The 27704-nt window shown below is 35.7% G+C and overlaps 1 protein-coding gene across 1 annotated transcript in view; it reads right to left on the bottom strand.

Moving 5' to 3' along the window:
- Polr2G (DNA-directed RNA polymerase II subunit Rpb7) overlaps positions 1 to 27704 on the bottom strand; it is a 185513-nt gene that overhangs the window by 111524 nt on the left and 46285 nt on the right. The window contains exon 5 of the mRNA XM_089086169.1: positions 1045 to 1110. Within this exon, the coding sequence (XP_088942295.1) occupies positions 1045 to 1110 (66 nt within the window). The remainder of the gene's footprint in view (positions 1 to 1044; positions 1111 to 27704) is intronic.

The raw sequence follows: 27704 nt of genomic DNA, 5'->3' as shown, positions 1-27704 counted from the left end.
CCTCCCATGAAAAATATCGACACGCTTGAACAAATTCCTTTAAGGTTTTCTTGGGGGGGGGAGGGGAATATTTTCCAGTAACAATTTTTCGTCCTTAAGGTTGTATGAAAACTGTAAATTTTTCCATGACAAATAAGGAGTGCATCTTAAACTTAAAATAAGCAAAAATTACCTTACCTAGTCAAGCCTAAAACAAGCATTTATTTCTACGAATAAAGTCGCGAACTCTGAAACGAACAGGAATTTAAATGAACGATGAAGCAACACGTAAAACTAAAATATATTACCAAAATAAGGGTAATGTTGCCGTTCAGCCCAAACCCAGAAAGACTGAAGATTTTTTGGGTTTTGAAACTTTGCAAAAAAAAACATTGGTTTATGCTACGGTAATTTGAATTTACCAACTTCGTAAAACTGAACTTATATGTGACTCCTAGTCCTAATTCATAACTCGTCCTAAAAAGGAAAAATAAAATATGCAACGGACTTCAGACAGAATTTTACTTCAATAAGGTAAACATAATTTATAAAGATATAAATTTGAAAGTAATTTTGGTTTTATCGAATTGTGAGGACCGAAAATGGGCCTAAAATTCATTTTCTTTTGGTTTCTTAAGAGTAACCCTAGGGTGGTCTTATCTAGCAATTCCTCTAGCCCCAGTGGCACCAACTAAGGGAGGGGCTCTATCCCTCCCCAAACATTTTCATAAATTGGTGCAACTGTCTGGTCTATGCTGTATGGATTAACAATGCTTTTTAATGTAAAGGTCCTTTCAACGGCCCTACAACTGCTGAGGATCGAATCTCGGACCATAACAAAAACGCAAAAGCTATACTTTTCAAATTTTATTCTTTGCAACTGTAGCTTCTGATCCCTGTTTTATTTACCTTATTTTTTCGATTCGAAAGACAGCGCTATGCATTCTGTAATACTAGTACTTTTAATATCTACAAGAGCCATTTTAATACTCCTATTCTCTTCAACTCCCTATATACATCACTGGAGCTTCTAAAAAAATAATCAAGTCAAAACAAACTACTTACCTCGTCTTGAGTTTTGTAACAGGGAGGAGTCGAATTAGGGTCGTAATCCATTTCCGATGGAATAGTCTGAAAATAAAAAATTATCTGATTGCCTGAATATTTACTTTTCAAACAGGTGATAAAAATATTCTCACTGGACAAACACAATTAATTCCTAATCCTTAAAAACATTTTATCGTCAGATTTTAAAATCAATTTAAAACATTAAACGCAGTTCAGCTCGAATACAGATGAATATGATTCGAACATCAGGCTGTCCAAATACAGCCCAGATTTCTGAAAAATCAACTTGAAACACAAATAGGAATTTAAAGACATCCAAACACGAATACCTAGTTGGGCCAATTTCTGCCAATTTGAAACTTGTTTCCATAAATGAAAAATCTCAATAGAACAAAAACACTAAAATATCAAATAATGTTTCAAGTAGGAGAATTCTCGATATGTTTTTAGCCAAACCAAATTTTTGATATTCAGTTGAATTTTCAATTTGTAGAAAGTATATAGTCAATGGGTAGAAATCATGGAAAGTGACCTAATCTAACGAAAGTACATCCAGGGAATACGTGATGTTTATTTTAGTGTTTTTAGTCCCATTGATCCTTATTATTATCATTGAGGTTTATTTAAATTTCTATTAAGTTAAATTAATTACCATTAATTGGGGGAATTTTAATCTCATAAGTACCTCGGATTCTCAGGATGTCACTTCACCATGTTGACAAAAAGAAACGAAGTTAAATTATGTGTTTTATTGCGTTGATTATTTATTACTTTCGTATTATCTGTGCTACTTTTATTACTTTTCTATTGTTAGTGACTTCACAGTGTTACTTTGCATATACGCATTATTTTTTCTTTGTTTTTTTTTGTCGTAAATGAATATACAAATATAAGCCGTAAATACCATTTGATAGTAAAATAGATATCAAACAAACAAAACTATCTTTAAATCAGTGTTTGAAAACTACTAAAAGTAACAGGAATCCCATAATCCTACATTTTACCGCTCTTTTATAAATAAATATAAACTATAAATCTCATTTCATAATTAAATGGAAATCAATCAAATAAAAAATGTCTTTAAAACGAAGCTAGAAAACAATAAAACAAATATAGAAATCCTACATCTTTACATCAGTCATAAACACGCGTAGGGTTTATTTTACACAGCTTTATAATTTTCTACCAAATAATCCCATAAGATAAATTTTACGACTGAGCTGAGATGTTACGCTGAGTGACGTTCCAATTTGAAGAACAATTTGTAACAAATAGGCTTCAAATATTAAAATAAAACATTTTTAGTTTCCTCACAAACCAAACGTCAACTTCAGAAGACGGTTTATAACTTTTGCTAACAAAATGAATGATGAAACAAAAAGAAAATACTGAGAATTGTCTATCCCCACTTATGTTACCAAGGGAAAGCTATCACATGTTTCGCTCTTTAATAAAAATCTATCGAGAGCCTGTGAAGCAAGAGTCTACAATTTCCTTTTGAACAGATACACTATTAAGTGAGAACCGTCCATCTTCATGAGACAGGAGAGAAGTCAATAAAAATCCTTCTTGTGATCACCTTTCCTTTCAATATTTATCTTTCGAAGTTTACCTACTTTCAAGAACTTGTAGATTAAATTAATTTTTAAACAATATATAACAATTCTATTGATGAAAAATTCAGTATTTCCTGTGACAAAGAAATAACTTCTTTGTTTAGAACTGCAACTATACTAAAGAGATATAATAACCTTCATAAAGAGTATCTAAACACTGCTTAGGGGGAGTCTGAAACAGAGAAGGAGGAGGAGGAGGTATTTAAAACTGGTAAAATAATATCAGCTATATTATAATTTGTGAGCCATTGTATTGCAAGTATAATACCATTCCCAGGTGCATAAAGGAATCGAGAATACAAAAAAGTGGGATGGTTGGGGGAGGGGGTCTAAATTATAGCAGTTTGTAATTTATATTCAAAAATCCCACTAATAGGTCACAATAGCCGCAATAATTAAGTGAAACCCTGAATAAACAGCGGTAACCTCCTCCCTATGTCCCAGCTAAAGTCTTGGTGACAGGGTATTTAGAACTGGTAAGGTAATATTGGCTATATTATAATTTGAAAGCGATTGTATTGCAAATATAATGCCATTCTTAGGTGCATCAAGGAACCTGGAGCCTGAAGGGGGAGAGGAGGGGGTTAAACCCCCAACTTCACTCTGTGAGGGGGGGCTTAATGTTTACCATTACCGGTTTGCATTTAAAAAGGCGTGTCCAATAAAAATAGACATAACGTCGGTAATCATAACAAAAAGCCACTGTTTATAGGAAAACAACAACGTATTTTCAGAAAGCCGTCGTTATTTGGACCATCTTCTAGCAGAATGACAAGTTTCTTTTTGTATTTGGAGGACTACTTTCTTGGACACTAGGTCTCATGGGGAGACTTCAGCCTTTCCCCCGCGTGGGTTTCTTTCGCGCTTTAACGGTTACATTTCAGGACATAGTTCGTGACAATACATTTGAGAGCTAGAATGAAGTATTAAGGCTTTATTTTTGAAAAAGGAGACTTAGAGTCAATTTACTGCAATATTATCAATGTCTAAATAGAAAACCTCTGGGGCCAAATAAGAATTATTGGTAAAAGCAAGAGGCAAAAGTAGAGCCAATAGGTCAAAGTAGAAAAAAAACTTTTCCGCATGGTGACCAATAGTCTGCGTTGCGCAAATACCGATCTCCTGATTCACTGCCTTCGGCCGGGAGTGCAATGCGTTGTTGGGGGTAATTCATCCAACACTTCCCGTGTTTTTCCCCCAGATATCTCCAGGTACACATTTAGAGCTGGGTTGACTCTTGCTGAGCTTACAGCCGTTCCAAACCAAATAATCATTGTCACCAGGCTTCAAACCCCTGTTCTCAAGATTTCAAGTCCAGTGCGCTAACTACTCGACTAGGACGGCTTAAAGTAGAGCCAAGTAAGAATTATTGGTGAAATCAAAGCCAAAAGTAGAAACAAATAAGAATTATTGGTAAAAGCCAGAGCCAAAAGTAGAGCCAATAGGTAAAAACGGAGCCAAATAAGAATTAGTAGTTTAAAGCTAGTGATAATGAAATCCTGTATATGGAAAAGAATCATATATGCCCCAGACTTTTAAAGAATAACTAAAAGGTAAGAGTATGTGAGATATCCCTGAAGCACGCTAAATCAGCGATACATTATGAATCAAAACGATTTGGCTGCTCTGGTCCCAGTTTTCCTTGTTACTGTCCCTCCAAATGGATTCCATAAGACTGATGGTAGGGCCTAATTAGGGGACCAGGGTAAAGAAAAGAAACCAGAATCAGCTGTTTGCATCGTGGGAGTGAAGGTCCACTTTTACTGCCCCGCACCAAATAAAAAAAAAAAAAAAAAAAAACAGACACTGGAAAGGAAAGCCGACATGGATTTATTTCGACCCAAAAACTACCACCAAATCTGAGGAACATGGTTACCGTAACTAATACTGCTAGTAATGAAGCAGTACAGGTTGCTCGAGAATATTCATGAAGAGCAAAGCGGTGTGTCTAAACATGAAAAATCTTTAAATCTTTTAATATCATTCCTGCCTTAAGAATTTTCCGACTGCATGGCAGATAACGTCATAAGCCGAGCAACAAACTGTCGTTACTTACGAATTCGTAGATCATTGTCTTATGGACTGTGACGGTGATGATGATATTGCAACTGATGACGGTGTTGATGCTGATGAATTTTTTGACCAGTTGACATTGGCTGAATTTTTGGATGAATTTTTTGACCAGTTGACATTATATGCATGAAAAACCAGTAAAAGTAAATATGAAAATTGATTGACTATTGATTGGTTTGATTGATACAAAATTATTGTAGTTAAGCTTCAAAGCTCTGTCATCTCCCAATCCTTCTAAGTTGACAACAGCTCGCGGAGCCTGCGTCAGGGTCATCATTAATTCTTCATGCATATGGTATGCCAACGATTTTGCACACGATGGTCCTGCTGCTAAAGAAGCAAAAAACCTATTATGAAGGCCTCGCTTATTTTTAAGCAGTTTCCAACATCAGAAGAACGCCCTTGACATTTAAGAGCACTAAAATTTGTGTTTTTAACGCATATGTTGGCTATGTGCTACTGCACTATAAAGATATGGGCCATCCTATCCCTCATTTCACAACTGATGGATATTTGTCAGCCAAAACCTAATGTTCAAATTTAGAGGCTTTGACGGTATAATTCTAACGTTAACAAAAACCTACTCTGTCTTACGTCCTAGGTGCCATTCTCGACTAAAATTGCGAACCGAAGTCAAAATTGCCTCAATCATCTCCTGGACTTGCCACAAACCATACCAGCCTGAACAGTCCGCAAATTTTATCGACAGCGATAAATTCGTAAAGTCCTCGCGTTACTAACTACTTGTACTTGTTTCACGATGCAAGCCCTTGGCTCATCGTGGCATTTAAAATCTGATAACATGTTTGACTTCAGGAGGGTATGTTCACAGATGATGGCTCGACGATAGACAACCACACTTGGTCCTAGCGGCTGCCGTATTTCCTGAGCCTGCGAAGCAGTTTGAAGTCAGATTTGATGGTGGGTAGTCACATTTTTTTTTTTTCACGGCTCGCTTCCTCCTTCACGATGATTGTACGGGATATTTCAGGCATTACTTCGATATCGTGCCGTCAGAGCGTCATAGTATGTGGCCGATTGTGGACGTGGCCGTACGTGGACGACTAAAGGCGTCTGTACTTCATGAAGTTTGATATTGGAGGGCGGTTTCCAGCTTTACTGCGGATGGTATCGTTGCTGACTCTCGCAGATCGCCTGACCTTCAGGATAGACTGAAGGCGTTTATGATAGAACACATCCAGATCCCGGGCTTCTAAGGGTTTTACAGCCTACTTTTATATATATATATATATATATATATATATATATATATATATATATATATATATATATATATATATATATATATATATATATATCGCAGCCGTAGAGCGTTCCCGACACCATCATTGTATCAAATATCCACAGTTTTGTCTTCAATGTAACTTAGTGTTTGTTCCATGGAAGTTTCATCAGATAGAGAAAAACTACCCAGGCTGAAGAAACACGACGTGTTAGGTGATTCCACCTAGCATCTATACATTGTATTTGGTTCCACTTAACACAGCGCCCTTGTCTTACATGGAAGGATAACCTCAACAAGTTCCTAGGCACCATGAAATGCCCCTTAACGATGCCCTAGCCTCTCCTATTAGCAACACATCGCTCAATGGTCAGCGGGTGGAGCTGCGAGACTCGCTATGCTATATACAAGCCAGCAGAAGGCCATATAAGTCAAGTAAACAAAAGAAAATAAAACAATATGACAATTCTGTTGAGTCCAATTATGCCAAGCTCAATATAATAATCACTCATAAGATTAAAAGAGATAGAGGCTACCTATAATCGTGTCTACTGCTTATGAATAGTGTGAACTTAAATAGAAGAAAACACACAAGAGAAGAAAAAAGGAAAGAGCAGCAGGAAAAAAGGATTATCTATCAAAATTATGTTGACAATAGCAAGTTTTTTCTTGGTGAAGCAAAGCATAAATCTGGAATAGCCCTTTACTGAGCCTTTAAAGTACCTAAATATCAAAATAAAACAGTTCCTGTCCCTTGGAAACATCCTAGGTCAATTCACACCTGAAAACTACGATTTTATGTTGTTTTTTTTCTTTTGGTTGTTTCAAAATTATGAAGTTTTTAAGATACTACCGCATTTTCGTCAGTGTTGCCACGTCGATCCGTAAAAATAAAAAGGCAGCACTAACTTATTAAACCTGACAACACTTTTCGTCCTTTTCACACATAAGCAATATGTTGATCTCCATAGACAAATTCTCCTTCAGAAGAAATCTACGAAAAACGAAGCAAGAAATAACGGATTTTAATTTCAACAAGCAGTGAAACAAAAATATATTCCGAATATTTCGGCCCCACGTCATTTTCCAACGGGGAAAAAACCAAAAGAACGAAAAAAAATAGAACGAAACAAAACAAAAAATATTTTTAAAAAATAAAACATAAAAAAGTAGGACAACTAAACACACGAAGAATAAATAGAAAAGAATATAAATAAATAAATAAGAATAACTCATATTATAAAAAAAACTGAGAGTTGTTCTTATTGATTTATTTATATTTTTTTCTTTTTCTTCTTCGTGTGTTTAGTTGTCGTATTTTTTGTATGTGTGTTATTTTTTTTAAACTAATTTTTTTTAGTTCTTTTCGTGTTTTTTCCGTTGAGAAAGGCTCCCGGACGTGGGACCGAAATATTCCGAATATTTTTTAATTAAAGAGTTGTTCTGTTCTTATTTATTTTTGTTTCACTGCTTTGTTGAAATAAAAACCCGTTTTTTCTTTCTTAATTTTTCGTAAATGGAAAAGAAGTGTGGTCTAAGAAATTATTCAGAAAAAATCTGCACCTTCTTAAGCATTTCAGAAGGTTATATTCTGCTGATATTTCACCAACATTTCTTCTTTTTTTTTAATTTGGCATCCATTACTATGAAAAACTACACAACTACATATGCAGGTATTTTTCATCCAAATTTAGATTCCCAATTTTTCCTAGTGTTTTAAGATATATATGGTTGTATAAGTTTTCACTTAACCAATTGAAACAGTGAGATTCAATTATCACCGTTCTTGGTGCTTTAACCAGACCTGACATCAACTTCTTTTTTTCTTCTGAACGGCTGATGAGGTAGATACTGGGAATAATTTCTCATAGAGTAACTGAATTGCTCTTGTTCCGTATTGAAGATGAGTCGTTTCCTGTGCTTTTAATGAATATTAATTTGTTGATTTATTTGTTATCCTTGTCTAGTTGTTTGCTAATTTATTTTTTAGTCACTAGTCTTTGTGAAGCGCTGAATTACGCCTTTTTAGCATGTGCGCTTACGTAGCGCGTTCCAATTTACATTATTTTCAAAATTTAAAATTGCCCTGCTTAATTTAAAACTATCGAAAACATTCTGGGACGCGGATGAATCTTTTTCAGTAATAGGCATAAACGAATAAAAAAAGCACCCTTAAACGAAGTACTAAAATGTACCGACTAGAACTACGTAAAAACTGAATAAAATATTCAAACTTAAAGTATTGCTTTGAAAATAAGGACACAAGAAAAAATTGTCAATCTTATTGTGGAACACTTAAAGAAAAACAAATTTTAATACAAAAACTATGGACAAATTAGTTTCTAACAAAGCTCTGAAATCCAACTTCCTCGTTTTACGCATACCCCTTCCAATACTACCTCTTCAAGATCTCAAAGTTCTTAGAGTCTAAAAACAAGTGGAAACGCTTTGGGACCCAAGTGAACTGTAGTGTATGCTATATTGTGAGAATCGAAAATTGTTTTACACCATTAGAATTCGCCTTGCCTCTCCAAAGAAAAATGTCTCTGAAAGTTTCAACTCGATCCCCCAGACGTTATACAGGCTCACAAGTTTACGAAGACGTGCAAACTTACCAAAATTATAAATTTTGAAATAATCACTAACGAAGAGCAAAGACACCCTTTCCACTATAATAGAATTCTTTATCGATCTGCACTTACACAGCAATCTAACATCGATTTTTACTCGACAAATATAACTTCTACCCAAAAATGAATATTACCGATCCCACGGTCTATCGACTAAGTTAGCGGGGCTTGTTTAGCTGGTTTTACATCTTTCCTTTTTTTATTTAAAAATAAGAGAATTTTCTCTAGAGCTTAGGGATGTAACTAATTATTATAAAGGATAGCCTAAAACATACTACCATACCTTTTTTTAACTCACAAACCCCTTGATGAGACACCATTCTCCCATCATTCTCTACGTAAACCGTAGTTTCTAAAAAAAAAAAAAAAAATCAGCGATAACAACCAGAAAAATTACATAATGTAATTTACCAGTTACCGGTTCCTAACGACTGTTTTGATTTTAAATAAAGAGTTTGACTAATAGTCTATAAAAATTAAAAAAAGACGTACCGTTGTTAAGTTTGCGCACTGGAAACTACAAATTTCCAATGTCTGTATAAGCAATGATGCCATCTAACTTTAAATTTCTCCAAAGTGTATTGTCTCTGCGAAACATCTACCAGCAACCACTAAACATCCCCAAAATCTACCAGTAACCGATAACTAAAAAAAAGCCAATAAAACAGTGCCAATTCAATGACACCAGGGCTTTATTTACGATTTTCTTTTTCTCATTTCTTGTTTCTTGTTTGGAGGGGGAGGGGCGGGGAAGGGTAAAGTAGTAATTTTTGTTCAGATGGTTAAAAAAAGAATGAAGACGAAAGGTTCGATGTCTCGTGGACTTTGTCTATTCATAGGCAGCGCGCTAGCGCTGCCTAAGTAAAGAACGATGTGGGCACAATGTGCTGATTTTTTTTTTTTTGGTTCTCCATACCCGGGCACTTCGTATCGAAGGAGTTGTCGTAGAAATTTTGAAAAGGGCTCATTCGATTGAAAATTGGAGTGGCTAGGGCCCTTTTTAATAGTCGAAAGTGATTGGATGGCAACTAGCCCCCCCCCCACGCCCATCATTCCCCCAAACACATCCAATGAAAATTTTGTGATAGCTATTTTGTTCAGCGTAGTTGATTTTCAGATAGAAAATATATTTTTGAGCAGGACACCCCCCCACAACCCTCAGGGCTATGGTTTTAGGTTCTGCCCTGCGGGCATATAAGGTTTTTATAGAAGGCTTTTTAATAGAAACTTCAAAAGTGGCTCATTCGATTGGAAATTCAAACGGCTAGTGCCCGTTTTAGTCATTGATAGTGATTGGAGGGCAACTAGCTCCCCCCCCAACCCATCATTTCCCCAAACACATTCCAATCGAAATTTTCTAATAGCTATTTTGTTCAGCGTAGTTGATTTCCACATAGAAAATATGTTTTTGAGGAGGATACTCCCCCATATCCATCAGGGCAAGAGTATTAAGTTGTGCCTTGGGGGCATTTGGGGTTTTTATAAAAGGCGTTGTCGTAGAAACTTCAAAACAGGTTCAGTCTTTTGAAAATTTGGAAGGCTAGCACTCCTTTTAATAGTAAAAAATTAATGGATTGAAAATAGCCCCCCCCCCACGCCCATCATTTCCCCAAACATATTCAATAAAAATTTTGGAATATTCATTTTGTTTAGCATAGTTTATTTCCAGATAGAAAATATGTTTTTGAGGAAGACACTCCTCCACAGCCCTCAGAGCAAAGGTTTTAAGCTATGCCCTGGGGGCATATAAGGTTTTTAAAGAAGGTGTTGTCGTAGAAACTTCAAAAAAAGCTCATTCGATTGGAAATTCAAAGGGTTAATGCCCTTTTTAATTGTTAAAAGTGATTGAAGGGCAACTAGCCGCCCTCCCCACACCCATCATTCCCCCAAACAAATCCAATAAAAATTTTGAGATGGCCATTTTGTTCAGTGGAATTTATTTCCTTATATATAACATATCTTTGAGGAGGAAACTCCCCCCCAACCCTCAGGGCAAGGACTAAAGGTCACGCCCTGAGGGTACATAATGGTTTTATTGAAAGCGTTGTCGTAGAAACTTGAAAAAGGGCTCATTTGATTTAAGATTCAATGGGCTAGTACCCTTTTTAATAGCCGAAAGTGATTTGAGGGCAACTAACCCCCCTAGCCTAACCTAGCATAAGCCAGAGACAACACACAAACAGAGACGACACAGACACAGAAATGACACACACACAGAGAAAGCACACAAAAAGAGATGACACACACACACACAGACAAAACGCGGTCAATGACGACAAACACACAGAACCGACACACACACAGACACGAGCAAAACACAGAGAAAAAGAACACACAAAGACGGCACACAAAGAGATAATACACATAGATACACATAGTACTTAAATCTTTGTCGTAGAAACTTGAAAAAGGGCTCATTCGATTTGAAATTCAAAGGGCTAGTACCCTTTTTAATAGTCGAAAGTGATTTGAGGGCAACTAACCCCCTCTCACGCCTACCTTTTCTCCAGACACTCCACCACAACCCTTAGTGCAAGGATTATAAGTTATGCCCTAGGGGCATATAAGGTTTTTATTGAAATTTTTGTCCTAGAAAATTGAAAAAAAGAGCTCATTCGATTTGAAATTCAAAGGGCTAGTACCCTTTTTAATAGTCGAAAGTGATTTGAGGGCAAGTACCCCCCCCCCACCCCTCTCACACCTACCTTTTCCCCAAACACATCCAATCAAAATTCTTAGATATACATTTTATTCAATATAGTTGAAAGTTTTGGAAATTAGGTCTTTAAGGATGATAACCCCTCCCCCCACAGCCCTCAGGACAAGGGTTACAAGTTATGTCCTGGGGGGCATACAAAGTTTTTATTGAAAGCGTTATCGTAGAACCTTCAAAAGGGCTCATTCAATCAATTGGAAATTGAAAGGGCTAGTGCCTTTTTTAATAGTTGAAAGTGATTGGATAGCGACTAACACCCCTCTCACGCCCACCATTTCCCCAAACACATCCAATCAAAATTTTGAGACATTCATGTGGTTCAAACTAGTTGAAAGTACTGTAAATTAGGTCCTATAGGATGATAACCCCCTCAAAGTCGTCACTGCAAGGGTTGTAAGTAAAGCTCTTTGGACATTAATGTTTATATCGAAAATTGCTATGGAACTTTCAAAAAGGGATCAGTTGATTGGAAATTGAAATAGCCGTTTTTAATAGTCGAAAGTGAGTGAGGATTAATTAACCCCCCTCTTACGCCCACCATTTCCCTAGAAACATTCAATCAAAGCTTTGAGATATCCATTTTGTTCAACATGTGAAAGTTCTGGAAATTATGTATTTAAGGATGACAAACCCCTGAGAGACCCAAGGGCAAAGGTTGTAGTTTATGCCCTGGGGGCATATAAGATTTTATAGATAGAGTTGTCGTAAAACTTCAAAAGGGGCTCATTCAATTTGAAATTGAGAGGGCTAGTGCCCTTTTTAATAGTCGAAAGTGATTGGAGCGTAACTAACCTCCCTCTCACGCCCATCATTCCTCCAAACACATCAAATCAAAATTTTAAGATAGTCATTTAGTTCAACGTAGTAGAAAGTTCTAGAAATTAGGTCTTTGAGAATGACCTTAGGGTAAGAGTTGTAATTTATGCCCTGGGGGCATGTAAGGTGTTTATAGAAAGCGTTGTCGATTCCAAAAGTGCTCATTCGATTGGAAATCGAAAGGCCTAGTGCCCTTTTTAATAGACAAAAGTGATTGGAAGGCTTGACATTTTTATAAATAAATGTCGATGTGGGTATAATGTATTATTTTTTGTTGTTGTTGTTGTTTAGACCAGGGCACTTCGTATCGAAGGAGTTGTCGTGGGAACTTCGAAAAGGGCTCATTCGATTGAAAATAGTAAGGGCTGATGCCCTTTTTAATAGTCGAAATTGATAAGAGGGCAACTAGTCCCCCTTTCACTCCCACCCTCCCATTTGCCCAATATGTTTAAAAACTAAATGTTGCCTTAAGATTAAATCAAAATGCACTGTGATAATGCTAATTCCCAATAACGCATCTCAGCAGTATCCCAAGAACGACTGAAGGTATTATGTTCAAACTTTCGGGGCTACTTCTGCTCTTAAAATTTAACCAAATCAAAATAGCGTTAGTGTATCCAAGCTATCAAAGAAAGTAAACAGATTTTTTGCGAATGGAATCAAGTTTTCTATTTCAGGTCAAATAGAGGAGATATAAAACTAAATTAAACACTGCTGTCTGTGTCCAGATTTTTAAAAGGGTGTATGTTGTTAAAAATTGTTGAAAATTTTTCTCCGGCATACAAATAGCAGGCCAAACTATAAAGTCTTAAAAAAAGAAAAGATTTAAAATATAATTTTCTTTCTCCCTGAAAAGACTATGTCAATATAAAACGAAGAGAAATTAATTAAAAAAAACTGTTTCTACAAGATAAGTTTTACAAAGAAAAGTAAAGAACTCAATTAAACAAAAAAAGAGCAAAAATAAAATCAAATAATCTACCAAGCGTGAAACTACCACAAATCAGCATCGATAAATAAATGAAACCCAAAACGAACAGAAATTAAAATAAATAACCGAGTCAAACTCAAAACGGCCAGAAATTATCACAAGTTGGGCGCAAAACCCCTATGCCAGTAGAGTTGATCTTTTGAATTCGCGGCCTTTACGTTCCTTCCGGTTTTTCTGGTAGGTAATTCTATTCTACAGGGGCATTACACCCTTTCAAAGAGATTTACGCAATTTCTAGTTCAAGGTATATACATATTTTTTTTTTACCATCTATTGAATTCGCGGCCTTTACGTTCCTTCCGGTTTTTCTGGTAGGTAATTCAATTCTACAGGGGCATTACACCTTTTCAAAGAGATTTACGCAATTTCTAGTTCAAGGTATATACATGTTTTTTTTTACCATATATTGAATTTGATGGCCCCTCCGTACCAAACAGGTTTTTCTGGTAGTCCTATTCTACAGGGGCATTACACCTTTTCAAAGAGATTTACGCAATTTAAGGACAAGTTTTTCTGACATAGATTTCTAGTTCATGATATACAAGTTTTTTTTTAGGTTAAATCCGTGGTCATTCATCTGTAAGTTGATTAGTGGTTTTTTTTTTTTTAAACTTGGCTAATAGGTTTTTAAACCTATTACTACGAATGCTATATGCATTCCATTTTTTGAACTAGGAGCGAGATTTTGTGATGCTATAAGACTGGTTTCGTTTCATGGGTTCATTAATAGAAGGACTAATGCTTTTGAAAAGGGTAATTACTTCTTTAGTTTGCGAGATTTGTGAATTTTTTGCGAAAAGATATTTGCGTAAAGGTATTGCGATGGTTAAGAATGACTCACGGGTAATTAAAGAATGGGATGCTTGCATCAGCAATACAAAGAATAAGCTCAGATACTTAATAGATTTGACGCTTACAAGAGACATTGCTAGAAAGTATTCAATAGCTTAATTGAAAAGTAACGATAGAATGACATTGTGACTTGACCTAGCTTTACCTCGCCGATGTGGTCTGTATTATACATAAGTAACGTTTGAAAAGTATTGTCAATTTAAAAAGAAATGGCTGAAAAGTGTTTTGAAGGGGATGGGTTGCATGGAGGGTTGAGTTGCACGAGGGTTCAGTTAAAGGGGATACCGTTGCACGGGGGTTTCGGTTATACAGGGGTTAAGTTACACGGGGGATTCAGTTGCACGGGGGTTGAGTTAAATGGAGATTGAGTTCCACGAGAGTAGTGCTTTGTCGTGGTTTAGCCATGAGGTCCCTTACCACAACCCCAAGGGGCTCCGATCCCCCCACCCCAACCCCGAAGGAACCCCCGGTCCTCAAAGGTTCTCTAGGCTCCCAAAGGGGCCGTGGTTTACCTTGTAACTTTTACATTCTCTTGATTTTCAAAGTTCCTTTTGAAGCACTATGTTGTTTTAAGCCAGTGTGATTTTTTCTTTACAAGTTGTTCGTTCAAAAAAGCAAGAATTTCTTTTAAATAAATAATTCTTATATTTTTTCCGTTAAACTTAAGTAAAGGATTTATGTTAAATAAATAATTTTTATACCTTTTAGAATGACTTTACGGGGTTTGAGGGGGCTCTATTGTTTTAAGCCGTTTGATTTTTTCTTTAAATGGTATTCGTTCAAAAATCGAGGATATTGCGTGTGATTTTTTTGGGAAGTTTAATGAATTTATTAGTTACCGAGAGTTCAATGACTCCTCCCCTCAATGACTTTCAGGGGTTTTATGACTCCTCCTCACAATGAATTCAGATGGTCTTAGGACTCATCCCCCTAGCCATAACTCCATTCAACCTTGAGCAAAGATATAAAAGTTTGATGAAGTATTTTTCTGCTTAACAACTACATTAATAACTTCCAAGATGATAGGACTTATTTTTTAATTTAATTGGGAATGAAAAGTCAAATTCTAACATAAAGAACAAGGTATTTCGGAGGGGGTAGATAACTTCATATACGAGATAGTTTCCATTCGTCTTAGTTTTTAACGATGCTCCTTGTTTCTAGTTGAAAATTTTTATTTGTTAATTTAATTTGGCATGAAAAGTCAAATTGTAACGTATAGAACAAGGTATTTCGGAGGGGGTAGCTCACTTCATCTACGTGGTAGTTTCCCTTCGTCTTAGTTTTTAACAATGCTCCTTATTTCTAGTTGAAAATACCTATTTTTTAATTTAATTGGGAATGAAAAGTCAAAGTCTAACATAAAGAACAAGGTATTTCGGAGGGGTAGCTAACTTCATATACGGGATAATTTCCATTCGTCTTAGTTTTTAACGATGCTCCTTATTTCTAGTTGAAAATGCTTATTTTTTAATTTAATTGGGAATGAAAAGTCAAAGTCTAACATAAAGAACAAGGTATTTCGGAGGAAGGTAGATAACTTCATATTAGGGATAATTTCCATTCGTCTTAGTTTTTAACGATGCTCCTTATTTCTAGTTGAAAATGCTTATTTTTTAATTTAATTGGGAATGAAAAGTCAAAGTCTATCATAAAGAGCAAGGTATTTCGGAGGGGGTAGCTAACTTCATCTACGGGATAATTTCCATTCGTCTTAGTTTTTAACGATGCTCCTTATTTCTAGTTGAAAATGCTTATTTTTTTAATTTAATTGGGGTTGAAAATGCTTATTTTTTAATTTAATTGGGAATGTAAAGTCAAATTCTAACATAAATAACAATGTATTTCGGATGGGGGTAGATAACTTCATATACGGTATAATTTCCATTAGTCTTAGTTTTTAAAAATGCTCCTTATTTCTAGTTTAAAATGCTTATTTTTTAATATAATTGGGAATGAAAAGTCAAAGTCTAACGTAAAGAACAAGGTATTTCGGAGGGGTAGCTAACTTCATATACGGGATAATTTCCATTCGTCTTAGTTTTTAACGATGCTCCTTATTTCTACTTGATAATTCTTATTTTTAATTTAATTGGGATGAAAATTCAAATTCTACCATATAGAATCAGGTATTTTAAAGGGGGGTAGCTAACGATATATACGGGGTCTGCACCAATTTTATTAGATTTTACCGAAACTCCTTATATCTATTTGTAAATGAATATTTTTAATTTAAGTGTGAATGTAATATAAATTTTGAACATGAGGAAAACGATCTTTTGAAGGGGGTAGCTAACTTCATATACGGGATAATTTTCATTCGTTTTAGTTTTTAACGATGCTCCTTATTTCTAGTTGAAAATGCTTATTTTTTAATTTAATTGGGAATGAAAAGTCAAAGTGCCAGAATGGTTGAAATCCACTAGTACAGTATTGGGGTCTTAGCTGTTAAATAAATAATTGTTATACCTTTTAAAATGACTTCACGGGGTTTGAAGGGGCTCTGTTGTTTTAAGCCGTTTGATTTTTTCTTTACATGGTGTTCATTCAAAAAGCGAGGATATTCCGTGTTATTTTTTTGGGAAGTTTAATGAATTTATTAGTTACCGAGAGTTCAATGACTCCTCCCCTCAATGACTTCCAGGGGTTTTATGACTCCTCCTCACAATGAATTCAGATGGTCTTAGGACTCATCCCCCTAGCCATAACTCCATTCAACCTTGAGCGAAGATATAAAATTTTGATGAAGTATTTTTCTGCTTAACAACTACATTAATAACTTCCAAGATGATAGGACTTATTTTTTAATTTAATTGTGCATAAAAAGTCAAAGTCTAAAATAAAGAACAAGGTATTTCGGAGGGGTAGCTAACTTCATATACGGGATAATTTCCATTCGTCTTAGTTTTTAACGATGCTCCTTATTTCTAGTTGAAAATGCTTATTTTTTAATTTAATTGGGAATGAAAAGTCAAAGTCTAACATAAAGAACAAGGTATTTCGGAGGGGTAGCTAACTTCATATACGGGATAATTTCCATTCGTCTTAGTTTTTAACGATGCTCCTTATTTCTAGTTGAAAACGCTTATTTTTTAATTTAATTGGGAATGAAAAGTCAAAGTCTAACATAAAGAACAAGGTATTTCGGAGGGGGTAGCTAACTTCATCTACGGGATAATTTCCATTCGTCTTAGTTTTTAACGATGCTCCTTATTTCTAGTTGAAAATACCTATTTTTTAAATTTAATTGGGAATGAAAAGTCAAAATGCCAGACTGGTTGAAATCCACTCACATAGAGACGACACACACATAGAGACAACACACACACACACAGAGACAACATACACACAGAGAAGACACACACACACAGAGACGACACACACAAAGAGACGACATACAAATAGACAAGACACACACACAGACAAGACAAACACACAGAGACTAAAAAGATCTAGAGAAGACACCCTAAAATAGAAGACACACAAAAATAGAAGACTTACACAGATAGACGACAAACACACAGAGACGACAAACACACAGAGAGGCCCCAAATAGAGAGACGACGTGAAAAAACACACGACACACACACATAAACAACACAGACACATATATGAAACACACACAGCTACGACACACGAACAGAAAGGAGAAACACACAGACACGACACACACACACAGATACGACACACACATACAGAAAACACAGACATAGAGATGACAGAAACACATATACAAAACACAAACAGAGACGACACACACACACAGAGTCCGCTCACACACACAGAGGAAAAACACACAGATACTGCATACACAAAGATACTAATTACACACCGATAGTAAAAACACAAATAAATAGCAGCTATAAATGAAATATGCACAGAGACGATACACACACACAGTCAACACGCATACTGATACGAGACACAAACACACAGAAATGACAAACACCCATAGATATGACACACAAAGAGACGTCACACACACATAGATACGAAACACACATAGGGACGACACACACAAAGAGACAACACACACACACACAGACAACATCCACACGGAGACTACACAGACACACACAGAGGTAAGACACACACACAGAGAACACACACTCAAAGACACTACATACAAATAGACACGACTCACACATAGAGACGACAAGCACACAGACACGACACACACACACACACACAGAGACGACACACACATAGATACAACACAGACACAGAGACGACACAGACACATAGATGACAACACATAGAGAGACGACACACACACAGAGACGACAAACACACAGACAAAACACACACACACACAGAGAAGACATATACACCGAGACAACACTAGCACAAATACGACACACACACACAGAGTCCTCTCACACCGAGAGATGAAATACACTCAGAGACGACAGACACAGAGACGACAGACACAAAGAGACGAATCACTTGCCTTTCCTTGGCACCTTTCCAAACGAGCGGGGATTCTCCACTGATTCCTACACATTGCAAAAAAGTGACCAGCACGAAAACCCCACGTTTTTAACTAGACTGGTTTTTGACACGACACACAAACAGAGTCATAGTGAGAGAGATATCCAATAAGTTGGGTTAATCTAGGTTCACTTAGAGTGGCGCGCCACTCTAAGTGAACCTAGATTAACCCAACTTTTTGGATATCTCTCTCACTATGACTCTGTTTGTGTGTCGTGTCAAAAACCAGTCTGGTTGAAAACATGGGGTTTTCGTGCTGGTCACTTTTTTGCAATGTGTAGGAATCAGTGGGGAATCCCCGCTCGTTTGGAAAGGTGCCAAGGAAAGGCAAGTGATTCGTCTCTTTGTGTCTGTCGTCTCTGTGTCTGTCGTCTGTGTGTGTTTGTCCTCTCTGTGTGTGAGAGGACTCTGTGTGTGTGAGTGTCGTCTCTGTGCATTTGTCCTCTCTGTGGGTATTTCGTATCTGTGTGTGTGTGTGTTGTCTGTGTGTGTTTGTCGTCTCTGTGTGCGTGTCGTCTCTCTATGTGTTGTCGTCTCTGTGTGTGTGTCGTCTCTCTGTCTGTAGTGTCTTTATGTGTGTGTCGTCTCTGTCTGTGTGTGTGTGTCGTTTCTGTATGTTTATCATCTGTGTGTGTGTGTGTCGTCTCTAAGTGTAAGTCATCACTTTGAGTGTGTCGTCTCTGTGTGTGTGTCGTCTCTGTGTGTGTGTGTGTGTCGTCTCCGTGTGGATGTTGTCTGTGTGTGTGTGTGTTGTCTCTATGCGTGTGTCGTCCCTATGTGTGTTTCTTATCTGTGTGTGTGTGACGTCTCTTTGTGTGTGTCTTCTCTTTGTGTGTTTGTCATTTCTGTGTGTGTGTGTCTCGTCTCTCTGTGTGTGTTGACTCTGTGTGTGTGTATCGTCTCTGTGCATGTGTCGTCTCTGTGTGTCGTTTCTGTGTGTTTGTCCTCTCTGTGTGTTATTCGTCTGTTTGTGTTTGTCGTATCTGTGTGTTTGTCCTCTGTGTGTGTGAGTTGACTCTGTGTGTGTGTGTCGTCTCTGAGTGTGTTTTGTTTCTCTGTGTCTTTTTTCTATATGTGTGTGTTGTCTCTATGTTTTTGTCGTCTCTCTGTGTGTGTGTCTTTTATGTGTGTATTTAAACTCTGTGAGTGTGTAGTCTCTTTGTGTGTTTAGTATCTGTGTGTGTGTTGTCTCTGTGTGTTTGTCGTCTCTGTTTGCGTGTCGTCTCTCTTTGTGTGTCGTCTCTCTGTGTGTTTAGTCTCTGTGTGTGTGTCGTCTCTCTGTGTAAGTCGTCACTGTGTGTGTGTCATCTCTGTGTGAGTGTCGTCTCTCTATCTGTGTCGTCTCTGTGTGTGTGTCGTCTCTGTGTGTGTGTCGTCTCTATGTGTAAGTCGTCACTTTGAGTGTGTCGTCTCTGTGTGTGTGTGTCGTCTCTGTGTGGATGTTGTCTCTGTGTGTGTGTGTGTTGTCTCTATGTGTGTGTCGTCTCTATGTGAGTGGATTTCAACCATTCTGGCACTTTGACTTTTCATTCCCAATTAAATTAAAAAAATAAGCATTTTCAACTAGAAATAAGGAGCATCGTTAAAAACTAAGACGAATGGAAATTATCCCGTATATGAAGTTAGCTACCCCCTCCGAAATACCTTGTTCTTTATGTTTGACTTTGAATTTTCATTACCAATTAAATAAAAAAATAGTCATTTTCAACTAGAAATAATGAGCATCGTTAAAAACTAAAACGAAACTAAATTATCCCGTATATGAAGTTTGCTACCCCCCTCCGAAACACTTTTTTCATTAAATTTGACTTCTACTTGCCATTAATAAATCAGTCGTAAAATAAGCTATTTCAACTATAAATTCTTAGCATTTTTAAAAACTATGTCGAATAGACATTATCCCGTATATGTAGTGAGCTACCCCCACCCAAATAAATTGTTCTTTGTGTTAGACTTTGACCTTTCATGCAAAATTAAATTAAAACATAATTCCTATCATCTTTGAAGTTATTAATGTATTTTTTAAGTAGAAAAATACTTCATCAAACTTTTATATATTTGCTCAGGATTGAATGTATTTATGACTAGGGGCATGATTCCTAAAACCATCTAAATTTATTGTGAGGAGGAGTCATAAATCACTGTGAGTACATTGAGGGAGGAGTCATTGAACTGTCGGTAACTAATAAATTCATTAAACTTCCCAAAAAAATCACACGGAATATCCTCGCTTTTGAACGAACACCATGTAAAGAAAAAATCAAACGGCTTAAAACAACAGAGCCCCCTCAAACCCCCGTGAAGTCATTTTAAAAGGTATAACAATTATTTATTTAACAGCTAAGACCCCAATACTGAGCTAGTGGATTTCAACCATTCTGGCACTTTCATTTTTCATTCCCAATTATATTAAAATATAATCATTTTCAAATAGAAATAAGGAGCATCGTTAAAAACTAAGACGAAAGGAAATTATCCCATATATGAAGTGAGCTACCCCCTCCGAAATACCTTGTTCTTTATGTTAGACTTTGGCTTTTCATTCCCAATTAAATTAAAAAATAAGCATTTTCAACTAGAAATAAGGAACATCGTTAAGAACCAAGACGAAGGGAAATTATTACACATATAAAGTTATCTACCCCCCTCCGAAAGACCTTTTTCCTTATTTTAAAATTTTAAATTTAATGCATAATCAAGTTGAAAAATAAGAATTATCATCTATAAATATGGAGCATCTTTAAGAACTAAGACGAAAGGATATTATCTAGTATATGAAGCTAGCTACCCTCTCCGAAATAACTTGTTCTTTATGTTAGACTTTGACTATTCATACCCAATTAAATAAAAAAATAAGCATATTAAACTAGAAATAAGGAGCATCGTTCAAAACTAAGACGAATGGAAATTATCCCGTATATGAAGTGAGCTACCTCCTCCGAAATATCTTGTTCTTTATGTTAGACTTTGACTTTTCATTCCCAATTAAATTAAAAAATAAGCATTTTCAACCCCAATTAAATTAAAAAAATAAGCATTTTCAACTAGAAATAAGGGGCATCGTTAAAAACTAAGACGAATAGAAATTATCCCGTAGATGAAGTTAGCTACCCCCTCCGAAATACCTTGTTCTTTATGTTAGACTTTGACTTTTCATTCACAATTAAATTAAAAAATAAGAATTTTCAACTAGAAATAAGGAGTATCGTTAAAAACTAAGACGAATTGAAACTATCACTTATATGAATTTAGCTACCCCCTCCGAAATACATTGTCCTTTATGTTAGACTTTGAATTTTCATTCCCAATTAAATTATAAAATAAGAATTTTCAACTAGAAATAATGAGCATCGTTAAAAACTAAGACGAATGGAAATTTTTCATGTATATAAAGTTAGCTACCCCCTCCGAAATACATTGTTATTTATGTTAGACTTTTATTTTTCATTCCCAATGAAATTAAAAAATAAGCATTTTCAACTAGAAATAAGGAGCATCGTTAAAAACTAAGACGAATGGAAATTATCCCGTATATGAAGTTAGCTACCCCTCCGAAATACCTTGTTCTTTATGTTAGACTTTGACTTTTTATTCCCAATTAACTTAAAAATAAGCATTTTAAACTAGAAATAAGGAGCATCGTTAAAAACTAAGACGAATGGAAATTACCCAGTATATGAAGTTAGCTACCCCCTCCGAAATACCTTGTTCTTTATGTTAGACTTTGACTTTTCATTCCCAACTAAATTAAAAAAAAAGTCCTATCATCTTGGAAGTTATTAATGTAGTTGTTAAGCAGAAAAATACTTCATCAAACTTTTATATCTTCGCTCAAGGTTGAATGGAGTTATGGCTAGGGGGATGAGTCCTAAAACCATCTGAATTCATTGTGAGGAGGAGTCATAAAACCCCTGGAAGTCATTGAGGGGAGGAGTCATTGAACTCTCGGTAACTAATAAATTCATTAAACTTCCCAAAAAATCACACGGAATATCCTCGCTTTTTGAACGAACACCATGTAAAGAAAAAATCAAACGGCTTAAAACAACAGAGCCCCCTCAAACCCCGTGAAGTCATTTTAAAAGGTATAACAATTATTTATTTAACAGCTAAGACCCCAATACTGAGCTAGTGAATTTCGACCATTCTGGCCCTTTGACTTTTCATTCCCAATTAAATTAAAAAAATAAGCATTTTCAACTAGAAATAAGGAGCATCGTTAAAAACTAAGACGAATGGAAATTGTCCCGTATATGAAGTGAGCTACCCCCCTCCAAACTACCTTGTTGTTTATGTTAGACTTTGACTTTTCATTCCCAATTAAAATAAAAAAAATAAGCATTTTCAACTAGAAATAAGGAGCTTCGTTAAAAACTAAGACGAATGGAAATTATCCCGTGAAGTTAGCTACCCCCTCCGAAATACCTTGTTCTTTATATTAGACTTTGACTTTTAAATTAAAAATTAAATTAAATTAATCCCCAATTAAATTAAAAAATAAGCATTTTCAAATAGAAATAAGGAGCATCGTTAAAAAAAACTAATACGAATGGAAATTATCCGTTATATGAAGTGATCGACCCCCCTCCGATAGACCTTGTTCTTTATGTTAGGGATTTACTTTTCTCTTATAATTAATTTGAAAAATAAGCATTTTTAACTAGAAATAAAGAGTCTTGTTAAAAACAAAGCTAATTGAAAATTATACCGTATATGAAGTAAGCTACCCCCTCCGAAATACATTGTTCTTTATGTTAGAATTTGACTTTTCATGCCCAATTAAATTAAAAAATAAGCATTTTCAACCCCAATTAAATTAAAAAAATAAGAATTTTCAACTAGAAATAAGGAGCATCGTTAAAAACTAAGACGAATGGAAATTATCCCGTAGATGAAGTGAGCTACCCCCTCCGAAATACCTTGCTCTTTATGTTAGACTTTGAATTTTAATTCCCAATTAAATTAAAAAATAAGAATTTTCAACTATAAATAAGGAGTATCGTCAAAAACTAAGACGAATTTAAATTATCCCGTATATGAAGTTAGATACCCCCTCCGAATTACCTTGTTCTTTATGTTAGACTTTAACTTTTCATTCCCAATTAAATTAAAAAATAATCAATTTCAACTAGAAATAATTAGCATCGACAAAAACTAAGACGAATGAATATTACCCCGTATATGAGGTGAGCTACCCCCCTCCGAAATATCTTGTTCCATATGTTCGAATTTTAATTCAAATTCACTCTCAAATAAAAAAATAAGACATTACTTGTCTTAATAATTAGTATCGTTATTATCTAATATGACTTGGAATTACCACTTAGATGAGATGAGCCACCCCCCTCCGAAATACACTGTTCTGTATGTTAAACTTTGACTTTTAATGCCTAATTAAATTAAAAAATATGCAATTTCAATTAGAAATAAGGAGCATCGTTAAAAACTAAGACGAATGGAAATCATCCCGTATATGAAGTTAGCTACCCCCTCCGAAATACCTTGTTCTTTATGTTAGACTTTGACTTTTCATTCCCAATTAAATTAAAAAATAAGTCCTATCATCTTGGAAGTTATTAATGTAGTTGTTAAGCAGAAAAATACTTCATCAAACTTTTATATCTTCGCTCAAGGTTGAATGGAGTTATGGCTAGGGGGATGAGTCCTAAGACCATCTGAATTCATTGTGAGGAGGAGTCATAAAACCCCTGAAAGTCATTAAGGGGAGGAGTCGTTGAACTCTCGGTAACTAATAAATTCATTAAACTTCCCAAAAAAATCACACGGAATATCCTCGCTTTTTGAACGAACACCGTGTAAAGAAAAAATCAAACGGCTTAAAAAAACACCACCCCCTCAAACCCCGTGAAGTCGTTTTAAACGGTATAACAATTATTTATTTAACAGAAATACTCGCCTTCAATTGAACGGAAAAAATATAAGAATTATTTATTTAACAGAAATTCTCGCTTTTTTGAACGAACACCATGTAAAGAAAAAATCACACTGGCTTAAAACAACAGAGTCCTTCAAACTGAACTTTGAAAATCAAGAGAATGTAAAAGTTACAAGGTAAACCACGGCCCCTTTGGGAGCCTAGAGAACCTTTGAGGACCGGGGGGTTCCTTCGGGGTTGGGGTGGGGGGATCGGAGCCCTTTGGGGTTGTGGTAAGGGACCTCATGGCTAAACCACGACAAAGCACTACTCTCGTGGACCTCAATCTCCATTTAACTCAACCCCCGGGCACCTGAACCCCCGTGTAACTTAACTCCGGTATAACCGAAACCCCCGTGCACCTGTATCCCCTTTATCTGAACCCTCGTGCAACTCCACGCTCCATGCAACCCATCCCCCTCAAAACACTTTTCAGCCATTTCTTTTTAAATTGACAATATTTGTCAAACGTTACTCATGTATTATACAGACCACATCGGCGAGGTAAAGCTAGGTCAAGTCACAATGTCATTCTATCGTTACTTTTCAATTAAGCTATTGAATACTTTCTAGCAATGTCTCTTGTAAGCGTCAAATCTATTAAGTATCTGAGCTTATTCTTTGTATTGTTGATGCAAGCATCCCATTCTTTAATTACCCGTGAGGCATTCTTAACCATCGCAATACCTTTACGCAAATATCTTTTCGCAAAAAATTCACAAATCTCGCAAACTAAAGAAGTAATTACCCTGTTCAAAAGCATAGTCCTTCTATTAATGAACCCTTGAAACGAAACTAGTCTTATAGCATCACACAATCTCGCTCCTAGTTCCAAACATGGAATGCATGTAGCGTTCGTAGTAATAGGTTTAAAAACCTATTAGTCAAGTTTAAAAAAAAAATAAAAAAACCTACTAATCAACTTACAGATGAATGACCACGGATTTAACCTAAAAAAAAAATTGTATATCATGAACTAGAAATCTATGTCAGAAAAACTTGTCCTTAAATTGCGTAAATCTCTTGGCAAAGGTGTAATGCCCCTGTAGAATAGGACTACCAGAAAAACCTGTTTGGTACGGGGGCGTCCTCAAATTCAATAGATGGTAAAAAAAAACATGTATATACCTTGAACTAGAAATTGCGTAAATCTCTTTGAAAGGGTGTAATGCCCCTGTAGAATAGAATTACCTACCAGAAAAACCGGAAGGAACGTAAAGGCCGCGAATTCAAAAGATGGTAAAAAAAAACATGTATATACCTTGAACTAGAAAGTGCGTAAATCTCATTTGAAAGGGTGTAATGCCCCTGTAGAATAGAATTACCTACCAGAAAAACCGGAAGGAACGTAAAGGCCGCGAATTCAAAAGATCAACTCTACTTATGCCTTCCCAAGGCCAGAACATAATTTGCACTTTACTGAAAAAATACAAATGAATGTGCATTGTCAGTTTAGTATACATATACTGATATTTAGTAATTAAAATGTTAATATTATTTGATTTATTAAAGTTATAAAAGTAAAGACAGTTATATTTTTTCAGTAAAGTGCAAATTATGGCCTGGCCTTGGGAAGGCATAGGGGTTTTGAGCCTAACTTGTGTTAATTTCTGCTCGTTTTGAGTTTGACTCGGTTATTTATTGTAGTTTTTGTTCGTTTTGGGTTTCATATACTTACCAATGCTGATTTGTGGTAGTATCATGCTTGATAGGTTATTTGATCTTATTTTTGCTCATTTTTTTGTTTAATGGAGTTCTTTACTTTTCTTTGAAAAACTTATCTTTTAGAAAGTTTTTTAATTAATGTTCTCAAATAAGGGTCTTTTCTTACCTCCATTTTTAAGACTAAATTACGAATCAGAGAATTATTTTTTAGCTTTTTAGGAGCAAGTTTTTTTTTCCTTCACTGCTACGACCAATTTACGAATAACATTTTTTTTTGGGGGGGGCACAGGGGGTTGAAATACGGTAATCCCCCACCCTCGGAAACGACCCTAACTCGTAGCCCTGCGGTAATAGATATATTGCCTAATTAAATCAAACTAAGATCCCTGAATGCTTAACAAGCATCCTTTTACCCCTTGAAGAGTATATAACTCCCATCGACGTCAATAATGCCTTCCATTTTCAGAGGCCTTAATACCAGGAATGTGCACTAGGCTATAACATTCGTGCAGGCTGTAGGAAATAAACCAGAATAGCTAAAAGAGAATAAAATGTATTGAAAATAAATACATTTTAAATTCCATTCATAGGGAGGGGGTAACCGTCAAACCCATCCTTATCTCCGATTAAGCATTTTTGCAACTTATTTGTGCATACTAAAATGCCACCTGCAAACAGCAGGTAGATTAATTCCATCCTGATTAATTACTTTTCAAAAAGTTTTCCACTGAAACTAATTAAAGTAAGCTCATGAACGGAACCTAATCAACTCTTTTGATGTACTCAAACTAATCCGATTAAGACAAAATCTTTATTTCCCAGTGTAATACGCTTACAGAGTAAAAACCTCTGCAAGCGCATTATTATTTCCAAAGGATGTGATCTTAAAACAAAGAAAATATAATCCTCCAGTGAAGTACCGAAAAGAATGTGCATTTTTTGGTTAGGTTTTTTTCTGGGAAATCATGTAACTTTTTCCCAGAATTTCTGGGGGAAAGCCTTCAGAAATATTACGGAACTCAACAACGCAAAGACTGGAAAAGAAGTAATGCTAGATTTTTTAGAACTTCCCTATTTTCTCCAGCCTGCATTGCCAGATCATCTCCAGGATACATCCAGGGAAAAATCCAAATCAGTTCCCACTTAGATCAAGACGCAAAAATACACGAAAAGCTTCGCATGCTCTTCTAACAGTAGTTTTGAATTATTTTTTTAATTAACTGTATAACTTAGCTTGATTATTACCGTTTAAAACCAACCATAAATAATTTAAATAGTTAATTAATTAGGAATTATTAATTATATAGCTATTAATTATAAATTATTAATATTACTTGTCAACTTAATTATCTAATTCTAATTTAATTACTAACAATACTACTACTAATAACTCACTTCTGCACTAAGCTTCCTGAGGCCATCAGAGCAGTGCACAATCCTCGTCCACCCAATCTATTCAAAATTTCATTCTTTACTCCCTCCGACGAGACGCCATTTCCTTTTAAGTCCTTCCTTATGACTTGATCAGGTCCCATTTGGGGTTGACTTAGTTTCTTTGGCCTCAGATGTAAGACCAAGATGTAGTGTTAAGCAAATTAAATAACTAATTTAATTAACTACTTTTAACCC

This window comes from Artemia sp. Qi Xiang Cuo, chromosome 3, assembly GCF_049724085.1.
Source record: "Artemia sp. Qi Xiang Cuo chromosome 3, ASM4972408v1, whole genome shotgun sequence".
Taxonomy (NCBI): Eukaryota; Metazoa; Arthropoda; class Branchiopoda; order Anostraca; family Artemiidae; genus Artemia; species Artemia sp. Qi Xiang Cuo.
This window is presented reverse-complemented; position numbering and strand designations above follow the sequence as displayed.